The sequence below is a fragment of the Myotis daubentonii genome, chromosome 2 (assembly GCF_963259705.1).
Source record: "Myotis daubentonii chromosome 2, mMyoDau2.1, whole genome shotgun sequence".
Classification (NCBI taxonomy): Eukaryota; Metazoa; Chordata; class Mammalia; order Chiroptera; family Vespertilionidae; genus Myotis; species Myotis daubentonii.
Window position 1 is genome coordinate 11,558,112 of NC_081841.1, and position 22,129 is coordinate 11,580,240.

The following is a 22,129-nucleotide window of genomic DNA, read 5'->3' on the forward strand; positions in this document are numbered from 1 at the left end:
GAAGCAATTCTGAGAACTTTGGGTTTTCCTCTGGATCAGATGGGAGCCAGTGGAGGATTCTGACTAGAGGAGAGATGAGATCTGATATATGCTTTTAAAGGAATCCTGCCGTGACAAGCAAGTGAACAGACACTGTTCGTAGAGCCTCGCTTGTGTCAGGCACATGGCAAACTCCTTCATGGGCATTAGCTCATCAAATCACCACAACTACACCCTAAGTGAAGGACTATTATTCTCTCTGTTGTGGGAAACTGAGGCTCGGAACAGGTTAGGAACTTGACTCACATCAGCAGCAGGGCCAGGGCACAGACCAGGTCTGCCTGACGGTACAGTCCTCACCTTCCCCGCGGCCATCGCGGCACTGTTTTGTGCCCATGGCAGGTGTTCAACGAAAGGCGCCACCTGGCTGGCCACCAAGCCCTGCCCTGCTGCGGGGGCACCTTAGGGACAGAGAGGGCGAGAGAACGTGCATCCACTTACTCAGTTCTGCGATGCTGCCCACGCGGGTGGCCAGCAAGGACTGCTCGATGGTCCTCAGCTCCGACTGGCTGAACATGGGCATTTCTCCCGGCTTGTTTGACCGCTGCGGGTCCCTGTGCAGATTCAGGCTGTCTGGCAGGCACAGCACTCCTGCAGGCCGGGGAGGAGGAAATGAAGAGAGAACAGATAGTTACTTTTTGGCTAACAAAAGGAGGGGCATCAAACTGGGCACAGCCTTGAACCACACCAGAGCTGGGACCACAAACCCAACTTGACAACCAAGACTCCCTTCAGAAATGATATCTAGCTATTTTAAAAGGTTTCCTCAAGGCTCTGACCTGCTAATTTTAACAAATATGCGGGCATTGGTCTGTATGCACATTTCCACAGGACACAAAACAGAGCAGGATTCTATCTGCTCAGCGATGCCTCATTCTCCACCCCAGAGGCAGCTACTATTAACTGGGTGTCCTGGGGGGGATGGCCTCTGCTGCAGTCACTTCTGAGGACTTGTTTTATTTTCCCAACAAATTGAACCCCCTTGGCTGGGTTGTTATCTGTTAGATAAGGCTCTCGCTTTCTCTGGAGAGTTCAATGCCAGGAGGTAAAGAGTCCCATGGAAATCCCTTCCCTTCCTTTCCATTCCATAGACACTTAGCGAGAATCTCAGCACTTACTCTGGTACTTTAGGCAGAAGTATTACCCGGTCCCAACCTCCAAAGGCAGAGTGTGCTTCCTTGCTCCTTGCCTTTGGGCTTCATGACTCACTCTGGCCAAAGGTATGTACATGAACACGATGGAACTCAAGGCCTGCAGAGCACCTGTGCAGTTGAACTTGCTCTCTTGCACCTCTGCCATCATCATGAGAGAAAGATGCCCTGCCTAGCCTGCTGGTCTAAGGAGGGTGAGAGAGACACAGAGCAAACCCAGTGCCAACCTGAAGCTTAGAGCTGCCCCACAAACACACATGTTCACTGGGTATGTCTTTGAGATAGTGGGGGTTGTTTGTTACTCAGCATTATGATGACGATAACTAACAGATACACCTATGAAGTGCCAATCGCTGAGTATATGAAGATACAATGAACAAGGCAGGCACTGAGCTGTGTTAGGGGCTGAGGACACAGTAATTGACAGAATACATACACTCCTGTTCTCAGTGGGCTCACAGTTTCAGCAAAGGAGGCAGCTGATACACACAAAGCACAAGGTCATGTGATAAATTCTCTATGGTAGGAGGAAATGAGGAATGAAGGCATGGGACCTGAATAATGAATAGTTGTCAATAAGTAGAAAGCACTTATTGAATACCTGCTATATTCCTAACCATGTTAGGCATTTTGAAGATGCAGAAGAAGCAGAAGATGCATTTAAGTAGTTTATGAACCAACTAAAGTGACAAGACTGGCAACAGCATAATTTAGGAACAATAGGATAGTATCGATATATAGGTGCTGAATTATTTAAGACAACTGGCAGGGCGAGGGGAAACAGACAGAATGTCTGTAGTTCAAAGGTCAGTAGTTCAATTCCATCCTCATTCTGCTTGAACCACAAAAGCTCAGCAAACTAAGGTTCCTCCTCTGAAGACGGGCGGACGTGCGGTGGCACCTGTCACACGCCTCTTCTGGCCCCTGCTGCCTCATTAGTGGCTCCAGCCATACCGAGCCAGTCGCTTGTTCCTGAAGGTTTCACCTTCACACCTAAAGGCTGATACAACGTAGAAGGTAGCTACAGAAGACCTTTTCTGGATGAATAATGAATGAACAGATGAATGATGCAAATGCAAATGATGATTCAGTTTCAATGTTCCTATAATCAGGAAACTGGTCAAGTAAATTTCTTCCTAAGATTATTCTTGAAACCATTGTTTTTCAAACCTTTTTGACTGTGACCCGGAATAAGAATGTATTTTATATCAGGACCCAGTACACACACACACCACCACCACCACCACTACTACCACACACATACACTCTTCATGTTCTCCATGAAAAAAACGAAAAAAACAAAGAAACAAAACAAAAAAACAACTTCATGGAGAATAATACTGTCTCTTACTATTATTACATAAAGCACTCTCAATTTTTTTTTCTTTTTACTTCTATTTTATTAACTTAAAAATGCTATCTGCAGCATCAGAAGGGATTTCACTTTGAAAAACACTGTGGACTGTGCTGGGACACAAATTGGCATTAGCTGGACAACACGGAACCACCACTTACTGGACATTGCCTAGAGCCAGGCAGGCTCTGCAGGGGATGTGGAGATGACTGAGAGGTGATCCCTGCACTTCAGCAAACCTCCGCTTTTCAGGGAACACTAGGCCTTTGCAGAAATTCCCATCACCCAAGACTGGCCTCCTGCCTGTCCCCTTTTGCTGAACAGCTGAGTCATCCTCCTGATGACTGGGGATGCCCTGAGTCATCCTTACTTCCTACTGTTTGTTCACCGGCCTAGGCATTTGGTCAGAGGCCAAGTCAAGTAGACGTTGCCATGGCAACGGTGTCAGGCCAATTCCTCAATCTGGTGCCCCTGATGTGCTGACTCTTGGTCAGAGATTTCCTACCCTTGGAGAGCTCCCTGCAGAGGGCACCGGGTGATCAGGACCCAGTGTGACAAGGGACCCCAGTTCCTAGGTGGTAGTCATGGGGCTTCACAGCAAAGGAGACCCAAGAGTGAGCCCCTGGTGTTGGGAGGATGAAGTTGCCTAATCAACAGGAGAACTAAGCCTCGGGTGCTCGCGGATTGCTTTCTTGGTATTTGCATGATGTTCAGCAAGTCCCCATCCCTGATCTGCATCTGAAATGTTGTTTCACACGTTGGTTGAGGCATAAGCAAACAGGATGTGGAGTCTGGAACCTGAGTTTCAGACGTGGCTGTCAGTTCACACCTATGCTTAACCTCGGGTAGGTCACAGGGCCACTCTGGACCTAACTTCCTCTTCTGTGAACGGTGACAGTTCTGTTCTTGTCTCCCTCACGGGGTTGCTGGGGGTGAAGGGATAAAAGGAATAATGTATACCAAAGTATTTTGCATGTGCTGAGCAAACGGTAGGTGCTCAGCATATGTTAACTGAGATTAAATCAGTTAATGTGTACAAACCCAGCGTTAGACTGCTTCATGCTTTGTCATAAGGATAAACAATTTCCCTTGGGATTCTTCCTCCTTGTTTTAGAGGGTTATGACATTTAAATGTGAAAACATAATTACTCAAAGAAGCTGTGAAAGCTAGATCACTGAGATTTGAAAAATCTAAACTGAACGATTATGCGAAGATTATATACTAGGGCCCTGCCTGGGTAGCTCAGTTGGTTAGGGTGTCATCCCCATACGCCAAAGTTGCAGGTTCGATTCCAGTCAGGGCACATACAAGAAGCAACCAATGAATGCATAAATAAGTGGAACAAACAAATCTATCTTTTCTCTCTCTCTCTCTCTCTCTCTCTCTCTCTCTCTCTCTCTCTCTCTCTCTCTCTCTCTCCCCCTCTCAAATTAAAAAATAGATATATGGAATTTATTTTCTTCCTCCCTTCCTTTTCTTCTCGAGGACTCTAGATGGGGTAGCACATAAACTAGAGCTGTTTGTTGTTGTTTTATTTTATTTTTTTTGTCTAAAAACCAACCAGGTCAATAAAAAGGTCCCAGCATCATATTTCAGTGTCAGACGCAGGCCTCAGTTGTGGACTACTCATCAATTTCCATTATCGGAGCCAAGGACAGCTGCAGCCTGGGGATTATAACTTCAAGTTCAAAGACACGGAGAATGAAGGTTCAAATATGACTTTGATTGGACCTGAAGAGAGTAATTTCTCTAGAGAGAAGGTGATCATCAGCTATGGTCCAGATGAGACTGAAGAGGTCATGGCCTCCCTGAAATTCTATTACTCTGGAGTGGGTTGTGCACTTCTAAGGGAGAAGTTCATTCATATCTTAAGGGGGTCTGGGGGTCCTAACAGATGATGAACTGATGCCTCTGAGGTCCACATTCCCAGCCCCAACCAGGTCCTCTGACCAGCCGTACGTGGGACAGAGTGGGCTGGGCATGACCATGGCCCTGACGGAGCTGAGCTCCAATCCTGCCGCAGCCCCTTGTGCAGTCCGAACAAGGACCTTCCCAGATCCCCAGTCAGCTTCTGTGTCTGCAAAGAGAGGTTAAAATATCTCCTTCACCGGCTTCTTGTGGTGATTAAACAAGATAATATATCAAAGACTCTGCTCTATAGTAAGTACCTGCTACATACCCTGTGCTCACAGATGAGCAGTTTCTTTTTATTTAATGTCTGGATTCAAACAGTCTTGAGGGCCATCTTTCCAAAATCTTGTGCAAACGGAGACCGACAGCACTTTGGTTAGGTGGCTCGGAACATAACATAAGAGAGCTACTCCTCTGGGGGGTGGGGGTGGGGTCCCTGGGCCAACCACGTCAGGCATCTGATGGGTGATCAGGGGGCACTGCTGCCTTGCTGGATGCCTACCTTCCCATCTGCATAGGGCAGCCCCTTGGCAAATATACCGGCCTGTCATCCTTTCTCTCCTTTCAGCTTTTCTCTGCATCTCCATCTATGACTAGACCTGGATGCTACTTACCCACCAAGAGAAAACCAAACAAGACAGCCATCAGCACTCACCCATTCTCCTCTCATCGATGATGGTGATGGAGGAGGAGGAGACGGAATATGTCTTGGCGCCCTGGACACAGGCTTGGGCTGTGCCTTGTCTGTGTTTGGCTGCAAGAGCAGTCTGCCTACTTCCTGCCTGCCAAGCTACCCCTTGGTTTCTGCTCAGTTAGCCCCAGAGTTCAAGTGGGGGGTCCTGGCAGCTGTCCCAGCTTTACGCAACGGGAGGGCAGCAGCTGGGGTGCAGCAGGCCAGCCCTGGAACAGGCACCAGGCAGACCTGGCAGGTTCCGATTCCCGCCCTGCCGTCTCCCAGCTGCGGGCAGGGCCTTGTGCCTGGGGTCCTCTGAGCCTCCCTTTCTCCTTCTGTGAAATGCTTGATGCTATCTACCTCCTAGTGTGACGGGGAGGCCCTAATGGGATAATATATATGGACAACCTGGCACAGAAAAGGGGGTCGATAGATGTTTGCTAATAGTCCAAGTGAAGTTCTTCGAAGCTGAAGATTTAGGAATTCAATAATACCACGATGCGAGAAGGCTCTGTGTTACCATTAAATTTATTAAGAAACAAGCTAGGAAGTTATCAGATTCTCCCCCCCCCCCAATGTTTGCACAACCATTTTATTTTGAGAGACCTGAAGAGGGAAATAGATTGAGAGCTGGCTCAGGGAGCCCATTCATTCGTCCGTGAAAGGCATGCTGTACTTCAATTAGGATAAACCCAGACCATGGTTCATCCCCTCCTCTTCCCCAAATGAATTATATTCCAAGAAAAAAAGTTCTTTGGAAGTCTGCAACCAAATCATCCAAAGAAATAAGAGGCAGAAAACGCAGCGATAGAGAATGGCCAGAAATCGGTTTGATGACATGCCCAGACGTGGGGCCTGAAGGACACAGAGGAATGAGCGTGCTGGCCTGAAAAGAACATGAAAACACCGTGGATCTTCTTCAACCTCAGACACTGAGCACCAACCACGGACAACAGGACACATTTCTGCTCTCCAAGGCTCCCGTTTGGCTGGAGAGTCAGATCCACCAACTGAAATCCTGCGGGAAGAAGACTGGAAGGCAGGTGTGCGTGGTGTCCACGTGGGAGCACGGTAGGGTGATGCTCCCCAGGGGGCTTACACAGAGTTCAAAGAGTGTGGAGCCCGAAGGAACGCTCAGGTTCAGTCGGAGCTGTGCTACTCCCAGCAATGTCACCTTAGGCATGCCATTTGGCCTTCCTGTAACTCCACTTCCTTGCAAATACTATGGGAATGGTCACATCATGGTCCTCAAAAGGTGACTGGAAGATCAAATGAATTACTACATGTCAATCTTGGCCCCTATAAATAGCGCAATTAATGACAATGTTATTGAAGGACGTTCCAAGGAAGAATGTGCATATGGGAGAGTGGCTGGGGTGGAGGGTGCATGACGGGAGCGGAGGCAGAAGGTGGGGGAAGCTGGATCGGGAGGCAGGGTGAACCATGGGGGACCTTGGGCTTTGGGCCAAGAAGGATTTGGACTTAAAAACTGAACCTTCACCTTCTAGGCACTGTACTTTCTATTCCCTCTTTCACAACCAAAATTCTAGAAAGAGTGGTCTGCATCTTCTATTTCCATCGCTTCCCTCCTCACTATCTCTATACCATGTTCTCTCCATTTCTACTGGGTCCCCAGCAAGTTCATGTTCATTCTCCAAGGCCCAACTGAAATGTCCCCAGACTCAAAGAAGCAAAAGCAGCAGCAGGCTCTGTTCTTAGTGAGCTGGTGGACCAGAGAGGAAGGTCTTGAGACAATAAGAAAAGTGGACCCAGTGTGCCCGCTGGGTGCTGAGACAGAGAGAGGCAGGGACAAGGTAGGGTGGAGTCACAAAAGAGGAAATGCCTCAAGGTGACCTCACAAGCTGCTCCCCCCCCCCCCCCCCCCGCCCCAATGAACCACATGCAGCAGGTTTCCTCTCAGTCAGCTCAGGAGCAATGGGAGCGAATTAGAACTTGGGTTAGAGAGTGTTCATACTGCGAACAGGACACAGAGGCGGCCGCACTGTTATTAAGGCACCGTACATGGTACAGGTGCAGAGACCGTGGGATGACAGTGGGCTCTAACATCAGTTGCATAAATAAAAAAAATCAACTGTTATAAAACCATAAAGAAACAGAGGGCAAAATAGTCTATTCAGTCACCTCTCCAGTGAGCAGTAGCCGAGCATCCACTAGGTGCTAGGTGTGATTCTGGGTACTGTGATCCAGTAACAAAACATTGAATATCCTTGCCATCTTGGTATGTGTGTTCCAAATACATAATTAGAAGAAGGAGCTGCTTGGAGAAAAATAGAGCAGGAAAGGAGGATGGGGAGTGCTTGAAGGAAGTGAGTGTGCAAGCCACGCTGGTGTCCTGAGGGGACGGGATGGGGGAGAAGGGGGAGGGAATACAGGCCAGCAGAGGGGACAGTAAGGGGAAGGGCCTAGGGAAGGTGGGCCTGGCTTGTTGGAGGAAGGAACGGAGAAAGTGAGGGGAAAAGCAGTAGGTGAGGAGGTCAGAGAGGTGGGGAGGGCAGACTGGGTAGAGCTCCATGGGCGACTGTAGACTTTGGTGTTTACACTGAGCGAGATGAGAGGGGGCAAAGTGTTCTGAGCAGGAGAGGGGTGTGGTCTGATCTTTTCGGAGGGTCACTCCAGCAGGTGGGTGGAGAACAGACTGGAAAGAATGGGGACAAGCCCACAACCTGGTCGTGTGCCCTGAATGGAAATTGAATCGTAACCTCCTTGTTCACAGGTCCATGATCAACCACTGAGCCACACTGGCTGGGCTGCCTTGTGTTTCTAAAAGATACATTGAGGCTATTTTTAACTGTTTCTTCCCCAGATTAATTTTAATTCTGAATCAATCAGCATCTGAATATGGTTCAAATGGTGAAAGTGAACCATAGAAGGTGATCACACTAGAAAGGGAAGGAAGGAGATGATGGGCAGGAGGGGAGGTAAGGAGGTATATGTCCATTGAAGAGCCCTCTGGATTCATTATTTGATTACATTATGTACATTACTAGAGGCCCGATGCATGAAGATTCATGCAAGAATGGGCCTTCCTTCCCCTGGCTGCTGGCACCACCTTCGCTCCAGCCCGGAGCTGCCTTTCTGCCTTCGTTCTGACTCGGAGCCGCCTTTCTGCCTTCCCACACTGCCCAGAGGCCCAGAGCGGCTGGGGCGGTGTGGAATGCCCCTGGCTGCTCAGTGCCTCTGCATGCAAATCAACCCGCCATCTTTGTTGGGTTAATTTGCATACTCACTCCTGATTGGCTAGTGGGCGTCACAAAGGTATGGTCAATTTGCATCTTTCCCTTTTATTAGTGTAGATGTGCCCTCGTGCAAACTTAACTGTACCTTTCCCTGTTGCCAACTCTCCAGTTCCACTGTGTCTCCCTGGGACTTGCTTAACAAACACAAGTTGAATTAGTGAATGACTCCTGAGTAGAGATCTTGGTGGAAAAAATAGATGAATAAGTTTTTTTTTAAAATAAAGGTGTTAATAACACATTAACACTCCTACTGAAAATTTCTCCCTGTTAAAGACAAGAGGGCTGAGATTTCACACCAGCTGTTGGAGCATTTTATGCCAAAGACAAATATTCACTGGTATATCATCCCCAGGGGACCTAGAAACCATATCCAGGTAAGAGTGAGTGTCCCCTCTGCAGTGGAAGCCCATGCACCTGGCAGGCTTCCAACTGGAAATCTCCTTCTGATGGAATTTCTGCAGAGTAAGAGCATGGGGATCATTAATATTCATAACCCAGGTCCCCAAGGCCTGTAAGATCTTGAATCATCTAAGGAAGATTAAATCATATTGAACCAAGCCTTAGTGTTCAGTATATTTAATTGTACTCTAAGTCTTCAAAGACTGATTATTTTTAATTAAACGCCCTGGTGACTAGAACTTATCACGTATTTGATAGGATATAGTGGGGAACTAGTCCGCAGGATGTGTAATATGTTGAAATACTCTATGGCTGACCACACGGAGGACAGGGGCGTGTGTGTCTACAGGCGTAGAGGAGATTAGGCTAACATTTTGAGAACTAGCTAATGCTGCTGTGAACGCAGTATAGATTTTAATGATACGTAAAACCATAAATCTGCCAGTTGTAGCTATGCGTGTACTAGTATACACTGATAGGACACTCCATTGAAAATACAGCAGGTCCTCAAATAATGTTGTTTCATTATAATGTTGATGAGACGTGGTAGGAACTTAACTCTTATCTCTATGGTAAAATTGGTTTTGTTATTTTGTTATATGTCCTTTGGCTTAAAGTTACAGAACCTATCGAGGACACTAAGTGAGGATTTACTGTGCAAAGATTACGAAATTGGCTTTTAAAAACATTAGGATCCCATTAGGCTACATTCAGCAGCTGATTACAGGGCAACAATAAACTACAAGAGGACTCTAAATTCTCGTTCTTTTTGCCGTTAAAAGGTACTGCACTTTAGACAAGGCCATGGGCCCCTGGTGAAGTGAGTTCACTGTCCTGGCTGGTGAAGAGAGCCCTCATCCACATCTGGATGAGGATGCTCTGGGAGACACTTCCTCCTAGCCCCTATTCTGGAGTTCTTTGAAGGAATATAACTCAATGCCTCTCAGCTTTTTTTTTTTTTTTTTAATTTAAGGCCCTCTTCTATCAAGAAGAATTTTTGGACATTTTCTTCCCTCCCCACCTCCCTTGCTTCCTTGCCCCTCTCCCCGCCTCCTCTGCCTCCCCACCTGTACTATATTCACCATGTATTTTGTTTTCTGTATTTGAATATTTTTTAAAAATATGTTTTTATTGATTTCAGAGAGGAAGAGAGAGAGGGAGAGAGAGAGAGAAATCAGTGATGAGAAAGAACCGATCGGCTGTCTCCTGCATGACTCCTACTGGGGATCAGCTTGCAGCCTGGGCATGTGACCTGACCGGGAACTGAGCCATGGCCTCCTGGTTCATGGGTTGATGCTCAACCAGTGAGCAACACTGCCAGGCTGAATTCAGATGTTTTGACATCTGGGCCTTGCTGACCCTATAGGGACTGCACATCCTGGGTTAGCCTGTTCCTATAGATAGCAAACAACTTGCTGGTGAGTGCACGTCTCAGATGCAAACCAGCCAGCCCTGGGCCTCCTTGGTCAGGTTCTCAGCTCCAGGCCACTATCCACCTGCCCTAATCACCCAGGGCCAGGCACCAGGCACCAGGGACAATGCCCAGGCCCTGGAGCTCACTGACACGATTCAAACTCGTCAACTCTACATCTGCTCACCCTTCCTTGCCAGTTCCTTTGCATGGAAACCACAGTCTCAGGGGAGGGGACCCAAATGGTCTTCCCTCACCAGACGCCATGCAGTGCGGGGGCCAGGCCTCAGCGGAAATGGTTCTTGTCCTGTCAGGGCGGATTCATAAGCAATTTATTAGAAACCTTTGTTCAGGGAGTCCAGCTGTAGTTAGGTGAATATTCTTGCTATCTGAAATCTGTACACACACACATATGCATGCACACAGGTATGGATATCCATACACACACACACACACACACACACACGCACACACACACACCCCCATTCAAAGTTGCCCATCCATCCATTTACCATATGTACATGTGTGTATAAACAAGAGAAATGACACACTTTTAACCTGGGAAAAGTTTCTCAACAGATGTGAATATCCATTTTGAAAGTTTGTGTTCTGTCATTGAGAACCAGTGAGCCATGAAATCACGAACCTCGGAAGTGGGGAAGGGTTAGACGCCACTCAACCCAGCTCCCCGCTAGTCAGCACAAATGTTTCCTGAGTGCCTACTGTGTGCCAGCCCTGGGTGAAGCCATGGTCCCTCATTATGGAAGCTTACAGCTAAACTATCGGGAAGGGAAGGGAAGGGAAGGGAAGGGAAGGGAAGGGAAGGGAAGGGAAGGGAAGGGAAGGGAAGGGAAGGGAAGGGAAGGGAAGGAAAGCTTCCTAGCTTGGCTTTTCCCGCAGACCAGTGAGTGAGGGCAAGCTTTGTGTTCTGGCATGAAGAGGGAGAACCAGTCCTGCTCACAAGGGTCAGAGAGTTGAGGTGGGAAAGATCCACTTCCTGGAGAAGGAAGGATGTGTCCGCAGTCCCGAGGGAGGGAGATGGGCGGCAAATGGCTTCTCTGGGGACTCAGGGAATTACAGCATCGATTTTCTGACACTGAAAAGCTCTCTCCTGGGAATGTGAGTGATTTCCAGACATGCCTTGTCATTCACTATTCAACAAAATATTCACTGAAAACCTTCTTAGTGCATACTGTACAGGGGACATAGATGATGATGATGATGATGATAATGATGGTGGTGGTGATGGTGATCATGATGATGATGGTGGTGGTGGTGATGATGATGATGATGATGATGATGGTGGTGGTGATGATGGTGATAATAGTTATGATAATGGTGATGATGAAGATACTGGTGATGATGAAGATACTGATGATGATAGCAAACACCCACTATGTGCCAGGCACTATTCTAAGTACCTTCCATATACTCATACATTTTATATCTTCAGGGGGTAGGCATGAAATATTTGCTGAATTAAGACATTCGTGAATAGAGGGTGACTTTGGTTTCTACCATCCTAAGCCCACAACTGGGGACCTTGGCGGTGGGGCAGTAGATAAGTCAGAATGAAGGGAAGGTGGGAGAGAGGAAATAGAGATAGAAACAGTGATGTGATACAATAACACACAACACTGGTGTATGGGCTCTGGAGCCAGACTGCCGGGGCCGAAATTCAGGCTTTGTTACCTATTACCTCTATTCAGTCTCTGGCCAAATGAATGAACCTCCCTGTGCCTCAGTTTCCCCACCCATAATGGGGGTGGTGGTAGGACCAGCATAGGGATGTGGCGTATATATCCATACCCGAACAGTGTCTGGCACATACGAGATGCGCAATACCAGTGTTTCTTGTTATTATCAGCTGCTCAGCAGGACTCAGCTAAGCCACTTCGAGGCAGAGTGGGCTGCATCAGCTTCCTAGTTTGGCTTTTCCCGCAGACCAGTTCTTAGATCTAATTGGGAGTCTTTACAGCCTCCATTCTCGCTGCTATCCTGGATGCCTGAATCCCCACTTCTGATTAAACCTGATTTCCTATTTTGCATCTTTATTTCTCCCCAGCCAAGGAAGACTTCATCAAGCAGATGACATTTGAGCTGAGTCTTTAGGAATGTGTAATTGTAAAAAGGGAGGGAGTTAATAAAAAAGGAAGAAGGAGCTGGTTTGGCTGGAGGCGGGAGGAGGGGTGGAGGGGTGGGGCCTGGTGGGAGTGCAGACGCAGGCTGCGCTGGGATGAGGCAGGGGGCAGAACTGTTGTGTGCAAAACCTTGACCACCAACCAAATGAACATTTTAAAGTTCACTGGGGAGCCATCCACACTTGCAAAGCTTTATAAAGTCATAATTGCTATGTACATCCTGGGGGGTGGCGTTTATCCTGGTGGTGGTATTAGTACCAGCACAAATGGGACTTGTAGTAATAATGGCATTAGTAGTCATAGCAATAACAGCAGTTAAAGTAACAGTGGCTGCACGGTGGGAACGGAGCCATCATCACCGTTATCCGCATCACCATCATCCTTACAGCTAACTTTCATTTAGTGCTTGCTATGTGCCATTCTGAATATTTTGAGTTTTATATCATTCCATCCTTACAATAATGATATGAAGTAGCTACTATTATTATGCCATTTACAGATGAGAACACAGAGGCAGGGAAGAGTCACATGACCTGAGCAAAGCTGCACGGGAACCCAGACACCCGGGACCTGCTTGTAAAAGGTGACGTTGGGCACAGTGAGCAGCTGCTTGGCTTACCCAGTGGGACTACTGGACCTCAAGGATCAGCTGAAGACAGGGAGGGCTTCCCCAACGTTCAGGGGAGCCCCTGAGAGGTGACTCTGGGGTCCTGGCTGAGCCTGGGAAGGGGCAGCCCGTTCTAGCCTCTCTGATGTCCCTCTGACCCCTGTTGGGAATAGGGTCCTGGGATGGCTGCACTCCAAGCTTGTGACAGCCAGGCCAGGGCTGATGATCAGAACACAGGGCAGCCAGGAGCGCCTCTCAGGCCTCCCGCCATCGGGGCTGGCCTGCCTGGCACCTCGGCCATCACTGCCAGGCTGAGTACCACTGCTGCCAGCCTCGAGTCTGCTACCTGCAGGGCGCTGCCCAGAGGAACCCCACAGCGTGGCTGAGCCGGTGTACGTGGGCCTGGCTTCCCCCATGGCTGATCCAGCAGGAGGCAGCGGCTAAGGCAGGAACTAATTACCCCAAGTGCAAATTGGTTCTGCTGCCTGCAAGACGGTATGTCCCCTTCCACTCCCCTTCCCTGTCACTAAGGGAGTGAGGGTGGCCTTCCTGGGTCCAGAGAAGCGACAGCCAGCCTGCTCCCTACTCCTGGGTGTCCCTGTAAGTGACAGCTCCCCAGAGTCCCCCACAGTCCCTGCAAGAAGATGGAGTTTAAAATCCCGTTCTGCAGGCTCCAGGGGCACTGCAGTGCCATCTTCCGGTGCCTTGATTAGGAAAGACCCTCAGGGCCCTGCTGTGGGAGGATGAGCTCCCCTGACTGCGGGGGCGGGGAAGGGAGAGGGTGAAGGCTCCCACAGGCAAGGGAGGCGCTGCCTGGGGACAACTGCGGAGCCCCAGGGAGCTGCAAGGGGAATACTTCGGTATTCCAGAGCACGGGGAGAGCCCCGGCTTTGAAGGCCCACAGGACAACACGAAAGAGAGCCGGAGGCAGCTGTACTCAGGTATCCTGTGGCCACTCTTATGACCTCTGGGCTCCTGGCCCCTGCGAGGCCAGGCCTTACAGGTGGGGCCACTTGGCTCCCCGGCCACACGCAGCCCAGGCTGGGTGAGGCCTCTGGTCAGCTGCCTGCGGGGCTCCCTCTGATCCCTGGTCAGCTCATTACCCCTGGCTTTTCCAGACCTTTCATCAGCAACTCTGCTCAACCCCCTCGGGCGAGTCCTGGCTTTCCGTCCCAGCCCCCCTTGTTGTGGGAGGGTGAAGGGACTCCCCAGGACTCATTATGTAACCCAGATCCCAGGCTGGCCCCTGCTTTCCTGGGATCACACGACGCGTCTTAGATCCTCTGCTTCCGACCAGGACTCAGGACTCGGTGCTCAGGCGGATCCCACGCCGCCTGGGTGTGGAGCTGAAGAGAGCTGCGTTCACCCCTCCTCTTTCCTTGCTTACTGTGTGGCTTTGGACAAGTCACTGGCCCTCTCTGTGCCTCAGTTCCCACCTCTGTGAAGTGTGGACAGCAACACCTCCCTTTGCAGGCTTGTTGTGCGGTCTAAGAAGGTTTCCCAGTGCTGACGTGACAAGGACCACAAACTCAGCGGCCTAAATAACAGACAGTTATCGTCTCTGTTCTGGAGGCTGAATATCTGAGATCAAAGCGTTGTCAGGGTGGCTCCTTCGGAGGAGGGCTGTGACAGGCCTCTCCCCAGCTTCTGGCGGTTGGCGGGCAGTCCTCAGCATTCCCTGGCACGGAGAAGCCTCACCCCCATCTCCGCCGTCATCTCCACATGGCATTCTCTGTGTTGTGTGTGTGTGTGTGTGTGTGTGTGTGTCCAAATTCTTCCTTCCCCCTTTGTCTCTTTGTCTCTCTCTCTCTCTTTCTTTCTTTCTCTCTCTCTCTCTCTCTCTCTCTCTCTCTTTCTTTCCTTTCTTTTCTCTTCCTTCCTCCCTCCCTCCCTCCCTCCCTCCCTCCCTCCCTCCCTCCCTCCCTCCCTCCCTCCCTCCCTTCTTTCTTTCTTTCTTTCTTTCTTTCTTTCTTTCTTTCTTTCTTTCTTTCTTTCTTTCTTTCTTTCTTTCTTTCTTTCTTTTCTAAATAAGGGTGCCACTTATCTTGAATTAGGGACCCACCCCCTACTGATCTTAACTAATTACATCTGCAAGGAGCCTATTTCCAAATAAGGTCCCAGCACCGGGGGTTAGGACGTTTGAGGAGGGACACAGTTCCACCCAGAACATGTACATAAAGGTTCTCAAGCAACACCAGACCCTTCGGCTTCCCTACGAACGAGGAGCTGGCCCTGGGCTGACAGAAGGTTCCAGCACTTGGGCTGCTCATTCGATGGGCACAGGCTCCCTTACTGGGCAAACGCCGCCTGCAGGGGCCATGAGGTCCGCCCTCATGCTCTGGCCGGGTCCCCACCCAGGACGCCCTGCCTCGGAGAACGCCTTCACGTCCACCCGAGGCTGTCCCCCGCATGACAGCTCCCCCTGCCCGTGCCGTGGAGGGACAGGTCACGCTTGGCAGGGAGAGGCCTTCCCGCTCTAGGTCTTTCTTGTCCTTCCCTGAGGGGACCCCAAGAGCTGCCGCAGTCCCCAGGCGGCTCCTCGGGCTACAGCCTGGCCCTTTTCTCTGTGCTCTATTATGGAAGAGACGTCTTTTCTCTGGGGCATGGCCCTGGGGAAGTTTAGCTCATCTCTCCAGCCCGGGGGTGCACATTTGTCTAAGCCATTCTGCACGGACAGCAGCGGTGCACACATCCCAGATACCACAAAACACTGACTCTGGGTGGCTCTTGTGAGCACAGAGCTCCTCCTGGGCCCTCAGCTCACTCTCTCCAGCAGCTGGAGGCCCCCGGTCGGTCATCTCCTAGGAGGACAGGTCAGCGGGTGGGATGGAGGAGCTACATGTGATAAGACACTTCATCCAAGAGCCGGGGAGAGTCGCGGGCTGGCCCGCTGGGTTTGGGGACTCTGGGGAGAGGGTTTTGAAAGGAGCTGTTCTCTGGGGAGATGTTATAAAACGATGTCTCTGGAGACCTGGAATGAGCATTTAGGTTGTGAGAGCGGAACGACTCCCCTCCCACCTCACCCCTTTCCTGTTATGTGTGAGTTTTACCTCTGCAGGCTCAGGCCGCCTGATCATCCTTTATTGACCACACCCCCCTTTCTCGCCGGAAAATGAGGGCGCCGGGTTCATAAGGAAGCGGGGAAGTTGGCACAGGGTTTTCGCTGGGGCTGTCCCCAGAAGGTGCTTGTCGGAACCACAACGCTGTTTCCTTTGCTTGTGTTGAGTGTGGTTGGTTGGCCTCCTTCTGGGAGAACTGGGCCGACCTGGGGTTGGGAGGATTTGGGGGATGAAGAGAGGAAGTGAGGGGGCAGTGAAAAGGTGGCCAAGTCAGATTAAATGCCAGTGAAGGTAGCAGGCAACGCCCTACTCTTCTCCGAGGAACGCCTCCCAGCCAAGGGAGACAGTCTCTGGCACAGAGGACAGCGGGCCTCCCCATATGGCTGCCTGGGAGGCCGAGGCCTGCGTCTCCGCCACCAGTATCGTGTGGTGATAAGCCGAAGCAACAAAGAAAGGAAAGAGCACAGGCAAGCCCAGAACGAAGGGTTCCCGCTCCAGGAAAAGTTCCTTCCTCCCTGGCCGGTTGGCTGAGCCACTTCTGTGAGGCAGGCACAGCGCTGGGCACAGGGGATCTGGTGATAAAGGAGATCGCCTTCCCGGCCTGTGGGATTCTGAGTACAGGAAGTGAACCCCACCTCAGCCTGTAGCCACTGAGCATCTGCTGTGTGCCAGGCACCAGGGTGTGGGTGAGGAGAGTGTGCCTGCCCTCCAGGGAACTCTGGGAAGAGACAGGCGTGGGTGCACCTCATGCTATCACCATGCAGTTTGTGCTGGGTGACAGTCCTTGCTTCTCAGTTGCAAAATGGGGATCATAACAGCACCTCACGGCAAGATGGGGAATGAACTGGCCTCTGGAGACAGACTTCCTGGGTTCAAACTCGAGCTCGCCTGGTTTCCAGCTGTGTGACTATGGAGAGTTAGTTACCTAACCTCTCTGTGCCTTGGTTTCCTCATCTTTCAAATGGTGCTAGTAAAGGTAGCTCCCTGCTTAGAGTTGCTCTGAAGGTTATAAATTAGTCCATGGGACACGGTGTTCTTGAAATATCAGTGATTATTTCCTATTCAACATTTAAGAGAGTAACATAGATATATGCAGTCATTTCCCCCCCAGGTTATCCATACAGACATTTTTTTTTCCCCTGTGAAAAGAATTCCGACCACAGTTTTGTGCAGTCCTGGAAACACTGTTTCCCAGAGAAAGTTATGCTGTGCGTCAAGAGATTATGAAGGAAAAGAAGAAGAAAACAATGGTCTCATGGATTGCCCTGCAGGAGGAGTCCCTCTTGGGCTGGCAGAGGAGCTGATTTATTTGCAAGGCTGGGTTATTCGTTTCGCAAGTTCAAACAGTCTGCTGTTTTCGTGATTCCAGTCTATGGTGTGCAAACAGACACACAGACACACGTGGACAGACGTTCCCAGAGACCCCCAAAGAGCTCCCTTCTCCAGTAAAGAAAGAACTTCTGCATGAACCCGACGGCCCGTTCCTCTGACCTGGGAGACCTGCACCCCGAAACCCACAGCCCACCTGTCAGGACACAGCAGCGGCAGCAGGGAGGACTCGGGCCTTGAGGCGCAGACAGGGCCCTCCTCCCGTAGCTGGGGCCGACAATAACATTCTCTGCTTATCCATTTCCCCATTACTTTTTTAATCTCTTGAAAAACTACAGGGAGCAGCACGATGGCCAGGAAAGTGGAGATGGGTTTGAAATCGGAGGGGCTGGGCCTGCTTTGCCACAGATAAATCCTGTGACCTTTGATCAGTTATCTGTCCCTATGGTCCTCAGTTACCTCATCTCTAAAATGGGTATAATAAAATCTACCAGCCTACGGTTCTATGCATTAGAGGAGAAAACGTTTATGGAGATCTTTTTATAAGCTCAGAGTTCGCTTCCTGAAGCCTTCTCGATGGTCACTCGATGTCAAAGGGCGTTTCAGACATATCCTGTCCCACACTGACCTGTTCCTTTATGCCCCGCCCCCAAACCAGCATCTTCCCCATCCCTGCAGACAACCACTCCATTCTTCCAGTGCCCGGGCCCAAATCACCGGATTCGGTTTCGCTCCTTCATTCTCTCATATCCCACAGCTTGTCCGCCAGCAAATTCTGTGGCCCCTTTTCAGTACAAGCCCAGAATCCTATCGCTTCTCAGTACCCCTCTGCTAGCACCGGTCCTGCCATCCTCATCACTGGGATGCTTGCCGCAGTCTCAGGAGCTTCCATCCTCGCCCCCACCCTCATCGGGGTCTATTCTCAACACAGCAGCCAGAGTGATTCTGTCAAAATATAAGTTGGACAGGTCCTTCCTCTGGCCTGCCCTCCAATGGCCCCCATCCCACTGGGGCAAAGCGGAAGTCCTTACCATTCCCGGTGGGGTCAGGGGGTGAAGGGAGTGTGTCACCTTTGGGGCTCATCGGCCACCTCCCTCTGGGCTTGCTCAGCTCCGTGCCCCTGGCCCTCTGGCTGCTCTTGGGCACTGCAAGTTTACTTCTCCCTTAGTCCATCCCCAGGCTGCACAGGGGCTCATCGCTCTGCCTGGAGCCTCCCCCAGACACCACAAGGCTCTCCACCTCGCCTCCTGCAGATGTGCATGCACATGTCACCTTCTCAGGGGCTTTGGGGCTCCCTGTCTACAGCATCTACCCCCAACTCTGCTTTTCTCCACTGAGCCTTCCCGACCGGATACACTATCACGGTCAGCTCAGCCAAGAGGGGGGCAGAGGCAGGGCCTGATATCATCAGGGTCCCTGGATCCAGCTGTGCCTGAAGCTGGAGCCCTGGCTGTTTTGGGTGTTGAAGAAGATACTTGGCTGACTCAGATCCAGTCAGAGCAGGATGTCCTGCCACGGGCCAGGCATTGTTCCTGCAGATTCTGGGCTCTCCCTTTGTCTGTGACCCTTGATGCAACAGGGTGGCTCCTCACTGTTTTTATGGTCATGGCTTCTGCTAAGGAGCTGATGCAATGATCCATCTCCCAAATCAAATGCCAGCTGTGCAGGCAGTGCGTGCGCACACACACACACACACACACACACACACACACACACTGCCATTCTTTCCACGATGTCAGGGAGCCCTCAGAAACCTGTTGCTAGTGCCATGACCCCTCAGAATTCATGGGGTGTCATCCTCTCAGACATCTAACAGGCTCTGTCTTTGCCTGGCAGAGTACAATGAACACAGCTGAGAGTCAGAAGACCTGGCTGGAGTTGGGGCTGTACCACTTTGTAACTTCGGACAAGTCATCTGATGTCGCTGAGCCTCAGTTCTGGAAAAATGGGGTCACCTCATTGGTTCAGGGCTGCAAGGAAAATTAGGCATCATCCAATCCAATGATCCCCCAGTGTCCACTCTTTCCACCTTTCATTCCACCTGCTGTTCCTCTGCTTGGTTAAGCTTCCTGGAGTACAGCTGTGGGCATGTTCTTCTCTGCTCAAAAGCATTCGGTGGCTCCCCCTTTCCTGAAGGAAACATCCCTTTTTGTTACCTGATGCCCTCCCTCATCAGGTCCTGTTCTGATTTTCTACCTCCCTACACGCTAGCTAAAGCCAACTGCTTCTGTACTTACACATTCTCCGGGGATTTTACCTTTACATTTGTATTAATGCTGTTCCCTCTGCCTGGAATGCTGTTCTCTATCCTCACTTCAATCCACCTTTCTAAAGGCTTTGCTCAAAGGCCACCTCCTCCAGAGGTGGATAAAGATTGTTCCTACCCAAGTTCCTACAGCACCTGGCATCATACCTTCTGCCTGTATCCCACACCCGTGGCTTCTCACCAAGGGCCCCCTCCGTGTGGTGGTTGAGAACATGGGATCCGAGGTTGACTATCCTGGATACCACTTGCTTGCTCAGTTCCTCTCTCAGCCTTCTTTCTCGGCTGAAACATGGAGCTAATAACAGTGCCCACTTCCCTGAATTACTGTCTGTTTTACATCCTCTGTTAAGTACTGAGCCAAGCTATAGGATCTCATACAGGCTCTATATGTCAATGTTTATCACAGTGCCTGGCACAGAGGAGGTGCGCAGTAAACTTCAGTACGATCACCACCATTATCAAACCCTGGGGAGACATTAGGAGAACAGACTTGCCCACAGGGCTAAGGTGAATTGATAATGACCAATTAAAGGGCACTAACCAAGTTCTAATTCCACAGTGGCCTCTAGTGAAGAAGGGAATGAGGAGTAATAACAGCAAACATCTACTTCATGCTGCGTATGTCCCAGGCACTGTCTTAAGCATTTTATGGATATGCATTAACTCTGCAATTCTCACTACAGCCCTATACGGTGCAGACCATTAGCTTTCTTTTACAGATGTGAACACTGCAGCACAGAGAGGGCAAGTAACTAACCTGAGATCACACAGTTGAGCTAGAATCCAATTCCAGGCCACCTGGCCCCTCAGCCCCTCTACACTGTCTGAAAGACTCCTGTGCCCTAAGAGGGTGTGTTTGTAATGTCTCTTTCAAACAGAGACCTGGGGGGCTCACCCAGGGGCTTCCTAGAAAAGGAGAAGCCAGTGTCAAAGGCCACCAGGGAATCTGAAAGGTGTCTTTATGCCTCACTTTCCGCTGTTTAGTCTAAGCCCCGTCCACACCACCTGGGACTGCCTACCATTCTGCAGGGCTGGCAAACATCTGGAGTCCAGATGCGTCCACCATTCCCCGGGCCAAGTAAACATATGTGCAGTTTTCAAAGCTGTGGGTCCTCAAAAGCATTTTCAAATACGTTGTGAGAAGGAGGGAGAAGGAGGGTGGGTCGGGGGGGGGGGACTAGAGTTACAAAGAACATCTTCAGGAAGAATCTCAAACAAATCCCCTTTCTCCTGTGAGTTTCAAAGCTTGGGAGGTTCAGGCCGTTCAAAGGCTGCTGCTGGTTCAGTGTGTGTTAAGGAAAGCCAAGCTGTCTGGGCCCTGGGTCATTAGTGGGGGGAGTGGGGGTCAGAGGCTGAGAAGGTGGGAATCTGGGGCAGCCAAGGCAGAAAACTACTCTTAGATTCTAGATGATGATGATGATGAGACCAGAGTCCTGTCTTCGAAAGGTGAGATGCGAGGGGTGCCAAGCTCCCAGATATACTAGTTATAGAACATATAAATATGGGGGGATGAGACTGCCTTATTACCTGAGTTCCAGCCCTTCCTGAATTTGTCGTCTCCTTACTCAAACTGTTCAAATGATAGAAAATGAAAAAAAAAAACCCACAAAAACGTTCAGCAATTTTTCCACAATGACTGTCTTCATGTGCCTCCCTTAATTAATTATTTTCTTCAAACTGTTATCAAACTTCTGTTCAAACCACATCCCAGCCCATTCATTCAACAAACACTTTTTATGAGCACCGACTGCATGCCACTTGCCAAACTGGGCTCCGCAGTACACCAGACCCACGTGGCCCTCGCCTTCCTGGGTCTGACCGCGTGGTCTGGCTTGATGGCCTTCCGGCCCCTCTCCACCCAACAGTCACGGCTTTTGAAACTCAAACAAGATCATGTCTTCTTGAAAAAAGGATGACGTACAATTAAACAGCAGTCGAAACGTAACTGTCATAGAGATTCAGCTCTGGGACAAGCATCCCTGAGTGAAACCACCCCACATATTGCAGGAGCAGCAGAGCGGAGCACCTGGGCCAGCGGTCAGCAAACTCATTAGTCAACAGAGCCAAATATCAACAGCACTTCTTCAAAAATAGACTCGCCCAGGCCGAAAACCGACTTCTGCGCATGGGCCACGAAGTTTCAATCGCACTGTACGTGTGCCCGCACGTGGTATTTTGTGGAAGAGCCACACTCAAGGGGCCCAAAAGCCCCATGTGGCTCGCGAGCCGCAGTTTGCCGACCACGGACCTGGGCCATAGCACATGCTTCTGATTTGAGCCCTGAGGAAGGCCTATGCTGAGCGTACCAGGTGCCATGTGGACAGAGCATGTCATGTGATCTGGGCTCTCTGTAGGGATTTTCCCAGGGCGGCTGTTCTTCACAGCACTGGGTCCTCTCCACAGAGGGCTCAGAGGAAATGCCCTCCGTAGCAACTGCAGCTTTTCTTCTCCTGACCAATCAGCTTGTTTGGTGGCCACTGGGACAGAGTAACTGACCGGGTTTCCCTTTCTTTAATGCCTCCCTGGGAGCT

General features: G+C 50.3%; 1 protein-coding gene across 8 annotated transcripts in view; it reads right to left on the minus strand.

The window, feature by feature from the left end:
* Positions 1 to 22,129, minus strand: part of ABTB3 (ankyrin repeat and BTB domain containing 3) — a 262,019-nt gene that overhangs the window by 105,904 nt on the left and 133,986 nt on the right. For all 8 annotated transcript variants that reach the window (XR_009451115.1, XR_009451114.1, XM_059681746.1 and 5 more), the window contains exon 2: positions 481 to 630. Coding sequence is in view for 6 of the 8 variants with exons in the window: in XM_059681746.1 (XP_059537729.1) it covers positions 481 to 630 (150 nt within the window). In the remaining 2 variants the exon portion in view is untranslated. The remainder of the gene's footprint in view (positions 1 to 480; positions 631 to 22,129) is intronic.